At 29.3% G+C, this 15,093-nt stretch overlaps 1 protein-coding gene across 1 annotated transcript; it reads left to right on the top strand.

The window, feature by feature from the left end:
* The first annotated feature begins 10,549 nt into the window (after positions 1 to 10,549).
* Positions 10,550 to 13,421, top strand: LOC100783460 (homeobox-leucine zipper protein ATHB-20). The gene is made up of 3 exons (XM_003551681.5): positions 10,550 to 11,071; positions 11,564 to 11,946; positions 12,870 to 13,421. Exons 1-3 carry the CDS (start codon positions 10,954 to 10,956, stop codon positions 13,173 to 13,175), a joined length of 807 nt encoding a protein of 268 aa, XP_003551729.1. The 5' UTR covers positions 10,550 to 10,953; the 3' UTR covers positions 13,176 to 13,421.
* The last annotated feature ends 1,672 nt before the right edge of the window (positions 13,422 to 15,093 follow it).

Raw genomic sequence — 15,093 nt, 5'->3', positions numbered from 1 at the left:
CAAGTAGAGACTAAATTGGGGGTATCTTCAAGAATTCCAATCGATGCTCAAGTCATTTATTCGAGTCCAAGAGAAGAGTATAAAAATTTAACATACTTAAGGGACCCTTAGTGAATGCTAGTTATCCCTGATATTATATGTTGTGTTCTATTATATAATAATCTTATAAAATCCCCGATAACTATATAAAAAAAAGTAAAAAATTAAAAGAAGAAGATATTATGAGAAATTAAATTTATAATCATTCTCGAGGTAATGCTAAGCACAGTGGTATCCACTTGGCAATTTACGTGAACAATGCCATGCGTGGTTCATGGATGACAACATTATCCAAAAATCGAATTGGCCAGTTTCCCAATTTAGAACTCATGATTAATTGCACAAGTATACAGCAGCAAGCAACAACACAGTACTGATGAGTTTAATCTGATTTGGTATTTGGAGGTACACGTGATGGCACGAGGACATGAGGTCTTTACAGTTGCAGGATCTTGCCCCTACTTGAGTGCTTCTCCAATTATGACTGCAACTTCAATTTCCCCTCATCAACGCCTAAAAATTTGCTTCTATACTATTTCCACGTATCTTTCTTTTGCATGCTGATTTGTTCAATCAATCCTCTTATTCTCTTATTGTTGTTAGAGTTTTTTCTTTTTTAATTTTATTAATTCATAGGAATTAAAGATAGTATTAGAGATTTATAATAATAATTCATATATCTTGTTTAATCAACTGATTTAGATATTTTAATTTTTTGTTAGAGTTTAGAATTTTATGCATTGATTAATTAAAGATTATTATTAACATGATTTATATATAAGAACACAACATATATATGATATCAGGGATAAGTGTAATTAGTGGCTAAAATGGACATAATGCTAGAACAAGGGCATCATAGAAGATTTTAGAGATGCATGTTTCGACAAAAGAAAAAACAATTGAGTGTAATGCTCACCTGTTGCGGTGTGACAGTAAAAGTTTACTTTCTCATTTGCAACTGTCCATTTCAGTTTATGAATCTTGTGTGGCTTCTACAGTTTTCTCTCAAGCAATAATGTTTATAAGCTTGTAATTAGCATTGTAAGCTTTGAGACCTTTAATTTATCATATAGTTACTTTATATTTGTAACTAATCCCTAGATTCTCTCATTAACAACAAATTATCACCGAATTATCAACCGTTAATTTCCTGCATATTTGGTTGAATGCTTGACTGCAACGTCAAAATTAAAGCAACTACTTAGTTTGTTCTGTATTTTTCAGGAAATTTGACGGGTAAAAATGAATAATAGACGCAAATCCAAACCCATGCTTCACCTATTTATATATTTGTATTTTCTTTAACCCTTATTTCTTTATAGGATGTGGATATTTATTAAATTCTTTTTTTTGCTATATAAATGATTATATACTCCAGAGAAAGTATTTGTAATTAAACACCCTTGAAAATTTACTTACTGTACTTGGTAGGAAGGAAAAAATAGATTCAAAATAGGATGAATAAAAATAGAGAAGACAGAAATAATAAAGAGATCTTTTTTGTCTATAGAAATTTTATTTGATTTAAACATAATTATAATTGGTTCTAATAAAAAAAAAATCTGTAGTCTTTGCAGTAAAAGAAAAAAAAAATATTGATGCTGACTGCTGCAAGCAATAAACTCGAACAGCATTCTTGTTGACCTCAATCAATACACAGAGACGACTTTGGTCTCTATTAAGTTGAATATCGCAGAAACCCATAGCCACAACTAATCTTCATTAATCTAACTAAGTGTGCTGATTAATATATGATTCAGTGCCAAGAAAACAGGGAAGACACATAAATATAGTCCAATATAATATACCATCACAAAATAGTTTTAAATATTTAATTATTTATGCATGTTAGGAGAAAGGTGGAGTTAGTTTAGTGGCTTTTAATCCTTGGATGGTATGTTTGTCTGGCTCTTGTTGCTACATGCATAAGTCATGGACTCCACTTCCTAAGTTTCGATGGTGCATAGCTATTATCATAATTGATTATTGATTCAAGAGAAAAAGTGGTTTGGAAGTTTGTTCACTATTGGTGGAAATGTGGGACACACATTCTCTATACACAATCCAATGGTCAATTTGATTTTTTTGGGATGGCAATAGTGCTAGCTGTGTATGTCTTTAGTATGTCCACAAGACCTGAAATTGCGGCCACAATTGATGGATTTGATTTCTATAGAATAGAATTCAGTTATGAAGCTACATATACGAGTTTTCAATACAGCCAACCATGATTAATTATTTTATATATGTAGAAAATGCAAAGCTTATATAACATTTTAGTGATACTTTAATTAGTTTAAATTACTCCATTAGTCTCTAAATTATTTGAGAATTTGAAAAAAAAATACACAATTTTTATAATTATATTGGATTATATCTTAAACTAAAAAAATAAGTTCGGTTAATTTATAGCAGTTTTTATGGTGATGTTAAGAAACCTAAGAATCTAATTAAACATTATTTACACGATCGATAGGACCCAAATCACCCAATTATTATTTTTTTATTTTAGAAACCTATTTAAAAATTTTCAAATCGTTAAAAGAATCAATTGAGTAATTTAACCCATTTAATCATTAACATTACTTTTTTTTGTTGAGAAGAACATTATTTACTTAATTAACCCTAGATTGGATAATAAAACTAGTTCTAGGGTTTAGTTGAAACTAGTGTTCTTCTAAAAAAATATATTATTTTAATTGAAACATAGTTAAATTTACTATTTTTACGCTTGATACTAATTTTTATATTTTAGTTGTGTATTTTTATACTAGTTATCACTTTAATTATTATAATAAAACAACAAATACAACTAATTTTATATAATTTTATATAATTAACATTAACCATTATTATAATAACAACATACTAAATTAATTTTTTATAATTAAATTTAAAATATATAGGTATATACATGAAAAGTTCAAAGAAAGGGAGGATTTGAGCCCCTGCTTGTCCTCGTTTAGATCCATCCCGGGAGTGAGAAGTACATGCATTTTATTGAAGAAAAAAACTCAATTTAATCTTTCTATGATCAAGGTTTACCTAAGGATAAGATTGGTGAAATTAATTTTTTGGGCCATAAAATAAATTCTTATTAGTTTTTATAAAGTAAAAAAGTAAATTATGTTGGCAAAAAGACTTAACATCTAACTCTTTCATTTGAAGTAAAAAAAATATTTTTGAAATTTATTTCAAGTCTCACTCTTAAATCAATCTTGTTAGTGAAATATTTTATACAGAAGAATTTCTTCAATTTAATAAATTTTCTTTGCAATCTTTCACTATAAAATAAAATTTAGAAAGATTCAATTCAACTAAAGCTTCCCATGGATGCTTTTCAAGAATTTGCTTTCGGTTTGATGGCTTCAGAAGAATGTGTTCTTACAAGAAATGCATACTTTCCTACAAGAAAAAATAAATAAATAAAGGAAAGAAAAAAGTACCTGAATCTCATCTAAAGCGATAAATAACATAAAATGAAATTACAGCTAAAGGAGAAAAAGGTACCCTAAAAGGGCATGTTTGGGCCCAAGTGAATGAAATATTACAAATAAATTTGGGCCGTTAAGAGGACGTGACGGCAATTGCTTTACGCACAGTCTAATTGCTGGTACACCCTAATATTATCTTTTTGTAAAGCTTATACGGATACGCAATCCGTAAGAATAAGCTTACGGATTCAAATTTACGATAAACTTACATATTTGTAATCCATAAGTTTACATAATCCATAAACATAACACATAATCCATATACGAATTATAATTTTTTTAAAAATATTTTATAAAATAATTTAAAATTAATGGTTCATGCAGGATTCAAACCTGTGACTTTTAAGTTATTAGAAAAACGTTTTAACCAATATCCATATTAGCTTTATGGAAGAACAATATTAGATTTGTCCATCAATTATGGAAGAACAATATTGTAATAACCAGCAATTTGACTAGTGCGCAAAACAATTGCCGGACGTGACTCATGAGTCCAGCCTTGATTGTTGACCCATCAAAAACTCTGAATCATAGAGAAAAAGCCTGTGTTTGACATCAGACCAATGGATTTTGACAAAAAGAAAAAATAACAGAAAAATGACGGTGAAAAAAAAAAACCCAACAATTTCTGGATGGACCAAAAACAAATTTTTTGCTAACAATGGAAAAAGTGACAGATCCGGATGTAATAGATCAAGGACAATGCTTCCAGCACCCCATAAAAATCAACCAGCACCCCCTTTTATACCGGAAGGCTCAATCTAGAATGTAATTTTGAAAATAATGAGGAAGAAAAAAACCAACAATGGAAAAGGTGATGGATCGGGATGTAATAGATCAATGCTTCCTGCACCTCATAAAAATCAACTAGCACCTTCTTTGTATTCCAAAAGGCTCACTCTAGTGTAATTTTACATTTTGAATTAGACTTTTTGAAATAGAAAGGAGGTGCTTGTAAATTTTTATACTATGCAGGAAAAACACCCATAAATCAATAACTGTCTCTGTTCCTCGTTCAATAAACAGGACACACATCTTAGCATTATTTTTCAAACTTTCTACATAAGTAAAATTCATCATTTAGTTCATATATTTAATATTTATTTATAAATTAGTCCCTATATTGAAAATTTTAACTTTTAATTTCTAAGAAAATTTTATATTATATTTTTTTATCTTACAGATTTGGATATGTTACAACAATGTTAAACAAGTATTGATATTTGTGAATGTTTGATGTGGCATATGATTCATTAAACTATTCTTATGTTTTAGTCCATACATGAAGTTAACATTATATATTGTTTCTATATAAAATAAATACTACATTTTAGTCCTAATAAGAAACCAACGTTTCAAAATAGTCCTGTATGAAATTAACAATATCACATTTTAATCTGCACAAATTCTATTTGATTGCTTGATTGCTCATCATGTTTTTCTAATTACAAATATAGCTATAATCTTTCAAACAAAATGACAAGGGTTTAATTAGCAAGTATTACTTTTAGTCAAGTACATAAATGTAAAATTTTCAGGACCATCATTGTATTTTCTAATGTAAGAATGCAACCATTCTAATTTATGCTTTGAGAACCTTGCCTCTTCCCCAATCCATGTTCTCTATATTTTAATGGGAGAAATAATGTTATGAAGATATTTTCTAAGACTATGCGAAGAAGGAATTATTTGGTGAGGAGTTAATAAAATATGTTGATACTTTTTCAACAGTCAGAACTATTTTCTTTTAACAAAGGATATGATAGTCTTGAAAATCAATATTCAATAATCAAATGAAAATTATAGCATGGCATTTATTAAAGATTGATGAATTATGTTATTTATCATATAGTATCACAAGATCGTCTATCAAGCATATTGTTTGTCCAAATGCTCAAACACCTGTGGCGAAGGAGGCTAGGGACCAATGATGGCGACAAGGCCAGAAAGAATGGAAAGGAATCCAATGGCTTATGAGTTTTAAAATAATTGAACTTATTAATATTACTTATTATAATATTTATACATTTTTTATTATAAATTATAGTGATAATTAAAGTGTGTTCTTTCATAGTGAATGAAGTTCGAACCTTGCTGGAGGAAAAAATAGTTTTATTTTCTTTTGCAAGAGCCCTAATTTTTCTGTTACTTTCTCTCACATAAAAACCAATTAATTGTTAATTTTAACTAAATATATAGATTATTTCTTAATATATGAATTCTCGCCCAATTTGAAGTTATTTTTAAGCCTAAAAATATGTGGTCTACCTTGGTTAACATTTAATTAAAATTTAGTGGATACAAGTGTAAAATTTAACCAAAAAATCTCATGAAAAAGATAACAGGAGAAGAATTACTCTATGTGGTATTCTATTTTCATCTCTATATATCTAGGTTCCAATTGGGTTAATATTTTAATGAAGTGATTATTTAATAAGTACTTATCATATAAGCACTTATGTATAAGAAGTTATTTATTATATAATCAAAGAGAAAAATATGGTTAAACTGTTTCATTATTCATAGAAATTGTAAGTTGTTTTCGTAAGTAATCTTGGATGGTTTATTGAAAATGCTAAGAATAATTTATAAACATAACATACAGGTAGTATTTTTTTCATAGGTTTTCTTAAATAGAAGTACTTATATTATAAAATAAGTCTAAATAAAATGTAATTAAGCTCGTTCAAACACATACACCACTATTACAAAATTAAGCACCAAATAATTAGTTATATATAATTTTTTTATGTATTGGAGAAAAGGTTGTGCATGGATGGTAGAGCCCTAGAACTTATTGTTCTTGACGATATACTGTCATGTGGGTAAGTGTTTAATTTGAATATAATTATGTTATAAATTATTCTACTTTACAAAACAAAGAGTATATTTAGTTTAGAGGAAGAAACTAGAAAGAATGAAAATAAAAAGATTTTTTTTTTGAAATAAGATTATAATTATAAAAGATGTGAGACTTATATAAAAAAGTATAAAATTGTTGTCCAATTCCTTCCTTCTTATCTTAAATCAAACACAGCTTAAAGAAGAAAGAATGTGAGAGGAAAAATTAATTGCAGGTACAGGCACATGGGAGCAGGAAAACATGTGAAGAAGATTCAAAACAATTTTTTTCATGAATTAATTTATAGAATAAGAGAGCAACAAGGACTAACATATATTTGCACCTTACTTCAAAGCGTTTGCAATCAATTTTCTATTGGTAAGCTTTGTTGTAGGCCCAGCTAAAGCAGAAAAGATGGTGGGGCCATGGCTAATGATACCCATTACGTGCCCCATCCTTCCACCACCATCATCATCACTTGCACAAAAATCTATGTGACATTGTGATTGCAAATGATGCTAATGTGGGTCTCTCTCATCAGTTCCATAGATACGCTTAGCATTGAAAAAGTGAAAGCACCTAATGATTTCTTCATCAATGCATAAACGACACACTCTTATCCCATGCGATTTTTCTTGTACATTTGAATACCCTTTTGCCCCATCCTTGTAAATTAAACTCATCCCTGTAAAAGTGAATGTGATCACTATCGATCATGATTCAGGCGTTGTATTGGCATGCAGTTCATTGTATCATAAAAAAGATTTTAGTTGATGCATAAAGATTCACTTTTCTTTTTTCATTTTCTTAGATTTTTTGGTGATTTTTCATTCAATATTATATGGGGTGGGGTATGAATTTGATATATGATTGTGAGGCCAACATATTTTCACATAACTCCTTTTATTTATTTATTTTTGCATTAAAACACCCATTTGCTGTTGTCTTTTGTAAAAGTGAATGAGATAATTAATACTGATTCACCTTGGTGCTAACACTTTGCTACATAAAAAGAAATATGTCCTTGGTTTTAATTGGTTCTTGAAGATCCATACCTTATTCCTTTTCACCATCTTATTGTGCTTTTACAGCTATACTTAATGATTTTTCATTCTAGAAATAATTTGGGTGCGTTTGATTTGACGTTAGAGAATTAATTTTGAATATAAAATTGATTTTGGATATATTTTTACATGTTTGATTTTATATTAAAAAAATAATTTAAAATTAATTTTGAATATGAAATTAATTATGAGTTGAAATAATTTCGAGTTAACCAAAATCAATTTTATAAAATCTCATTCCAAATTAATTTTACGTGCACCTATCTAAACACATACGAAGTAATGTGAGGTCACGTTCATATGGCTAGTTATTTCTGCCAACCACATGTTTAAGCTTGTTTGTATACCATGCATGTTTGAGGATGAAATTAGAATTTTCTCCATCTATAGTTAGAAGAACTGACAATACATATAAATGCCCAATGAAATAATACCTCATAGTGAATATATTCCAAAATCCCAGTACAGGTATCTTTAATGGAAAATGTATAGCCAAACATATACCAGCTGATGCCAGATTCGCATAAATTACTCTGATTCCAAATGCAAATTCCATGTCCCTCATTAATACTTTGAAAAATGCTTGTAACGGATTTTTTTAACACATTATTGAAATATATTTTATTGAAAACTATTAAATTATACAAGTTTTACTTTTTATGTAATGAATTCCATTTATAATTTTTAATTAATAATGAAAAATGTTATAAAAAATTAAAGTGTTTAAAAGTATATTTTATTTTTTATCTATCAATATTAATTGTTAGTAAAAAAAATTTAAACCTGTAGTTTCTTTTTTTTCCTTTTCTCGTTTTCTCTTTTAATTACTAAGAAAATCTTATAATTTCTTGTTTAAAAGTATATTCTTAATAACCCTCATTCTTATAAAATGACTATCAGATTAATATTTTCTATTATATTTTTCTCTTTAGGTTCTTGATTTTGTATTATCTGTTGAAAATAATTTAAGTCTGATATCCACTAAAAGTAATTTCAAACTTACATTCTAAGATAATATCAAAGAAGGTTCTGATCACGTTTCCGTTAACCCTCGTTTTGTAGTGAAATCTAACATTGCGGAATGCCAGGTCGGCATCACCCGACCTGCCAAGTTACCTGTGTGGATCGAGTGGGTACTGTTTGGCTTATACAAGAGCACTATTCAAACTCAATTAAAACTTGTTTTCAAGTATGCATGTGCGTTGAATTTTTTTAATCAAAATTACACGTAATCTTATTAATTCCAGTTCTGTAATTTTATTTATATATCTGTTTGGTACGCTACGGGGTTTCTGGTATTTCACAATTTTAAGCAACTACATATACAACTACGACGCGTCGTAATTTTAAGAATGTTGTAGTTTTCTTATAAACTTGTTGTTTCCTTAAGTTCTTTAAACATCCAAGACGAGAACAATATGAATACATCGTCACGTACTTGGTGAATCAAATTCAATTACCTACTAGCACTGAGTTCAACATCAAGCGTGTGTAAGAAGTTGTATAAGTCATTTTAAAAACACACTAAAACTATACTATAGATTAATTAATGTTAATGATTAAATACGTTGTGCTTTCCAAGTGGGGCTTACCGAAGAACTTATCCAATTATACATCTTCCAACCACGCAAGCAAGGGACATTTCTCCACAAAAACAACCTTTGTTTTTATTGGATTTGCTTTTCTTTTGGTGTGGACGGGGTTAACCAAACAAGACTTTGAACCCAATTTCTAATTCTAGTATACATGGTGAGTGGTGAGCAATAAAAGGACCTTTTTACGCAACTAGGTGATTTCGTTAAATTATATATTAAATTAGATGGTTTTAAAAATTATTTATTAAAGATAAATAATTATAGGTATAACTGATGATATAAAGCTAGCAACTTTCTATATCATATTTAATTTTAATCGTTATAGATAAATGATCTTTTACATTAATTGTGATTATAATGATGTAAATCATCATTTTTTTTATTATAATTATAATCGATATCAAATGTCAAAATAATTCATATTTAATAAATAATTTTTAAAATAATCTATTTTGTTATATTATTTTACAAAATCACATAGTTTGATAAAAAAAAATCCGATAAAAGGCTGAAATATGTCCTATATATAATGTATTTTTTCCTCAAATTATTAATTCTCGAATAATTTAATTAATTTGAGTTATATAGAGTTTCATCGATAAACATCAATTCTCAGTGTAAAATACTGTCAACTATTTAAAAATAATTATTGTATAACTATTAAGATAGTTATTATTAAAATTAACTATTCAATTTATTATACACGGTTGTTTGTGTTCAGTTCATATGTACTATTTTTTTTTTTAATATCTCTATAATTTCATGCACAAAGAAGTTTGTCATCGAGCTTAATTCTCCAATAATTGAATTTGAACTTATCTATGATGCAATGTAAAGAAAAATTTGTACAAGGAATACAAATAATGATTTTTAAGTGTAGTAACTAAAGATAAATTTTATATAACTATAAGAACCAAATGAATAATTCTTTCTTAAAAAATTAACATATTTATAGAAGTGTAAATAATAAAAACTAATTTTGATCTAAAACCCATCACTTTTTTATATCACAACATCTCTTATAATTTTTTTTTCATTCGTTTCACATGCTTTTATGGGATGTAAAATAAATAAGCATCATTGATATACTTATGTGAATGCTTGATTTAGAGGAGAAAAATATGATAAATAAAAATAAAATATAAATAATTTGACAAAAAAGAAATAAAAAAATAAAGTTATATGTTGTAAGAAAAATGAACAAGAAATAGAGTAAAAATAATATTATAAAATTATTTAGTATGAATGAAATAGAGAGGAGGGAGTTTTTATTTTTTTATTTTTTATCAACAGAGGAGGGAATTAAATGGACACACAAAATTCGATTATGATACACAAATAATCAATTACCTGGTGCTGATAACCATAAAAATCAATTATAATGCATAAATATTTGATTAAATCGGTAAAAAAAATTGATTATTTAAGTGAAATAATAGACTTTTTTTATTCAAAAAGTAAATTTTGCGAAGACAGAAACTTACGCTCAGAACCCCCACAAGATTGTAATCAATTGCCTCTCTTCAAACTCACTAGTACCAAATTCTCCAATGGCATTTCTGTCTTGGACATTTTATTTCCACGCCATGAACCGAACACAGCGTAAAAGTCTACAGTATATATAAAAGTTAGAGTTAATTAGAGTAAATTCGAACTGGGATCTAACTCTCATTCTCTTTCTCTCTCTCAGTTGTCAGTACTTAAAAATCATTGTCCTTGAGTCTCTGCACACTGCACACAGCACACAGCACACATCGTCGTCGTAATCATCATCATCTCCCTTTCTGAAACTTTTGTCATCATGAGAGTGCGAGCCAAACCCTGTTATCAGCCTTAAAGCGAAACAGTGAGAGAGATAGAGACACCACTTTGCATGAGAACGATATCACTATCACATCTCATCATCTTATTCTACCATGGCCTTCCTACCTTCTCACGGTTTCACGTTTAACACTACTCATGAAGAAGATCACTGCCACTTCCCTCCAACCTCTCTCGACCCCTTCCCCTCTTTGCCACCCCAGCACTTTCAAGGTTCAATCATCTATCTTTTCCTCATTTTCTGCTGTGAATAATTTATTCAAAATTCAAAATCATTGAAAAAATCAACCAACTTATAGTATGGCGGTTTATAATTAGATAACAGTGCATATAAGTACATATATTATTTTCTCTTTGTGAATAAATTTAATTTATATAGTTTTAATTAATCAATTAGAAATTATCGTTAATATCAGTTTACGATAGTAATTAGAAAAAACAATAAACTTACTATATATTATTGTTTATCATTGGATGATAATATAATAGTTTTATATTGTTAGTAAATATATTATTTATGAAGATATAAGATAGATCGGATGGTTAAGAAGGAAGAAAGGATAAAAAAGATTAAGAATTCGATTTTCTCTGTTAATAAAAAAAATTTAACATTCTAACAAGCGCTAACATTTGCAGATAAAAACAATACTATTTACTCTGTCGTTTTGATAACACAACATTGTAATTTTGTGTTTTATGTCGTAGGGGGTGCACCTTTCATGTTGAAGCGGTCCATGTCGTTATCAGGCATAGAGAACAAGTGCAATGAAGTACATGGAGATGATGAGTTATCCGATGATGGGGTCTTCCAGAGTGGGGAGAAGAAGAAGAGGTTGAATTTGGAACAGGTGAAGGCCCTTGAGAAGAGTTTTGATCAGGGGAACAAACTTGAGCCAGAAAGGAAAGTGCAGTTAGCTAAGGCTTTGGGGTTGCAGCCAAGACAAGTTGCCATATGGTTTCAGAATAGAAGGGCTAGATGGAAAACCAAGCAATTGGAGAAAGAATATGAAGTCCTCAAGAAGCAGTTTGAAGCAGTCAAGGCTGATAATGATGTTCTTAAGGTTCGGAACCAGAAACTACAGGCAGAGGTAATAATTAATGATTTAATGGTTCTAGCTTGCTTCAAGCTAATTATTATCTATTGTGCTCGGATCAATCGTTGAATTTTCCATGGTGGTTTCTTTTTTTTTTTATCAAAGTAATGAACTTTTTTGGAAAAATCGATAAATACGAATTTATTGTTCAGGATCTATAACTAAATTGTTGTTCTTGATCTTGATTCAGATATATATTCAATATTCATTAAACAAATAATTAGCCATTAATTTGTATATGGACCATGATAGCAGAATAGGGCTGCAATTCTAAAATTCGTTCTTTGAAAATAAAAGAATGTGGTTTCTCATTCCTTTTACATTTTTTAATCTAAATTTAAATTTTGTTCTCTACATATTCTCGTCCTTGACTTGCTTGTATTCAATTTGTTATATTGTGAGTAGGAAGTTTTCCTACTCCTTATTGTTCTATATGAAATTTCAGTGCTGTCTTCTTTAATGGTTGTATAAATTGAGATTTTTCATGTTGGAAGAAAAGAAAGCATACCCTTGTTTGTTTGACTTTTGTTAGCTAGAAGAGGAACACCCTTTTCCTTGTTTGAGTTTTGGTGCGTTTCATTTCTAAAACTCCATTTCATTTTTTGTATTACTATATACTATAACACATGTACTAGTGACTTTTTAATAAAGTGGTCATTCTTGATTATAAGTTGGTCATTCTTGTGAAGAATATCTGTGTTACTGTCAGACCCCATATCAGCATCTTAGTACGTAGTAATTAATGTTTTTGTTTTCAATGTCTTTTGATTTTTACTATGACCAACAGACACAGTTACACTAGATCCAAGTAAGCCTTTAGCACCCATCAGAATCTGTCTACCAAAGGCATGTGGATACTTGATAATATTGACTTGTTTTTAATTACATTTTTTCCTCCTACTATATGTTGTTTGCAGTTACAAGCTGTAAAAAGTAGGGATTGTTGTGAAGCTGGAATAATCAGCCTTAAGAAAGAAACTGAGGGTTCATGGAGCAATGGAAATGATAACAACTCAGATCTAAATTTAGATCCCTCAAGAGCACTAGGTTTGAACAGTCCTATATCTTCTCATAACATTAAAAACCTACTACCAAATTCGTTAAAGCCAAACAGCATAACCCAACTCCTTCAAGATGATGGCTTGTGCAACATGTTTCACAACATTGATGCACCACAGAACTTTTGGCCCAGGCCTGATCAGCACCACCAGCGTTTCCATTGACCCTATATAAATGATTTTTGGATATTAATTAATGATATGATATGAGGACAAATTATACAATACAATCTTTTTTATTCAGTTTTTTTTTCCGATTTATTTATGTGCAGTAGATTGGTGTATAAAGTTTGAGCAAATTAAATCTGCTATTAGAGTCATGAGGAGTCGGTGGACTTTGAGCAGTGTAATTTCTTTCCTATATGTATACATTATTGTATTACAGAATAATATAAAATAATATTTAAGTTAGGCTGAAGTAAAAAAATATTAATATTGCTGAGTTATGACACATGTGCCTCCTAGGTGGATTTCCAGCTCGGCTGTGCAGTATGGATCATGAATAATTAAAAATGCATGGAATTCTTCTTTTGCCTTCTTTAAGCATATATTTTATTTCATATTGGTACTTTGGAATCTTGAGATTGAGATCAAGTTGTGGAAAAATGCATGCAAAGTTCACCTAATCAGTGTAATGGAAATTGAAAGGGTAAGGTGAACTATTTTATCTATGGGCTGAAAAATGAGCAAATCTAGCTGGTGGTTTATAAAGCAGTACCACTACGTATAAGAAACCAAGGTAGCTTCAATGGACAAGGACAAAAGGCAAACCAACCCAATGGCATGCCAGCTGCGGAGAGCACATTGCTGCACACAAAACAAAAAAATTTCCACGGGCTTCTTCTCATATTTGCGTGGGAGATTTTGTCCGTAGGATCCACCTAAAAATTCAAACATGTAACCCTATTTCATGCCTCTCCCAAACCACCAGAATTTTTGGGACTTCATGACTTCCTCGCCTTTCTCTCTTCATGTGCCGTAATTCGCCATTTAAAGGCCTATTTAGGGCATATAAATATATCCTTTGTTATCTAGCTATGTTAATTTAACTACAAAATATTCCCTTCCTATGCACATCAATAATTTATTTTGCCCCAATAAAGAAAGCTATTTTATGTAATTGATGCCGATATGGTTAACTTTTATTACTTAACTTATAATCTGTTAGAGTCATATATATATATATATATATATATATATATATATATATATATATATATAAATGATCATATTTTTTCATTAAAAAAATAATTTTTAAACAAACAATCCGTTAGACTAATAAATCTTTCTTAAGACCTATGATCTGTTCTATTTAACTAAAAAGATTGTTTAAAAAAATTGAATTGGATCTTTTTATTAGTTAAACTGAGTCATACGAGACTTTAAACAGACTGGACCACAGTTCCCCTGGCAAATGATCTATCCCACTTTTACCCCTATTCACGGCTCCCAAACCCACCCTAAATTGCTAAGAAATATGATTTAAAGTTTATTTTAAAATTAGGTAAAATTGATTTTGATAGAATTAATTTTGAACCATATAACCACACCCAAAAACAAAATTGTTTGTGGTTTAATGCTAGATGTTGCCATCTTGAACAACAAACAACAGAAGCAAGAGGTTAATTGAAACAAAAAATAGAAATGACTCATCTCTGCAGTTCCGTGTTAAACCGCTGACAAAATATATTATTAGCATTTTAAACAAAAGAACCGCAGCCATAAATAACTTATTATGTCAACAGTTTTTCATTGTTCTTTTTAGGTTAGCTTATGTCAACAATTTCATTATTTTTTTAGCCTTAAAAAAATAATGAAATTGTTGACATAAGTCATTTATGTTTCGTGGTTCTTTTGTTTAAACTACCAATAATAATGTTTTGTTGGTGATTTTTTTCTATGAAGTGCTATTGCAGTATCTATTTTTGTTAGCCTTGTGAAAATATAGTTGGACAAAGTCTTTAATAAATGATAGCGACAATCAACTGCATTTTGAAGATTCTCTACACGGAGTTGACAATTGTAAATAATTCGAGCGCTTGATTCTTGAGCTGCTGCAACGAAATTTCACGTAAAGGAATGG

Source organism: Glycine max, chromosome 18, assembly GCF_000004515.6.
Source record: "Glycine max cultivar Williams 82 chromosome 18, Glycine_max_v4.0, whole genome shotgun sequence".
Lineage (NCBI taxonomy): Eukaryota > Viridiplantae > Streptophyta > Magnoliopsida > Fabales > Fabaceae > Glycine > Glycine max.
The sequence above is the reverse complement of the archived record's forward strand: the minus strand, read 5'-3'. Positions and strand labels throughout refer to the sequence as shown.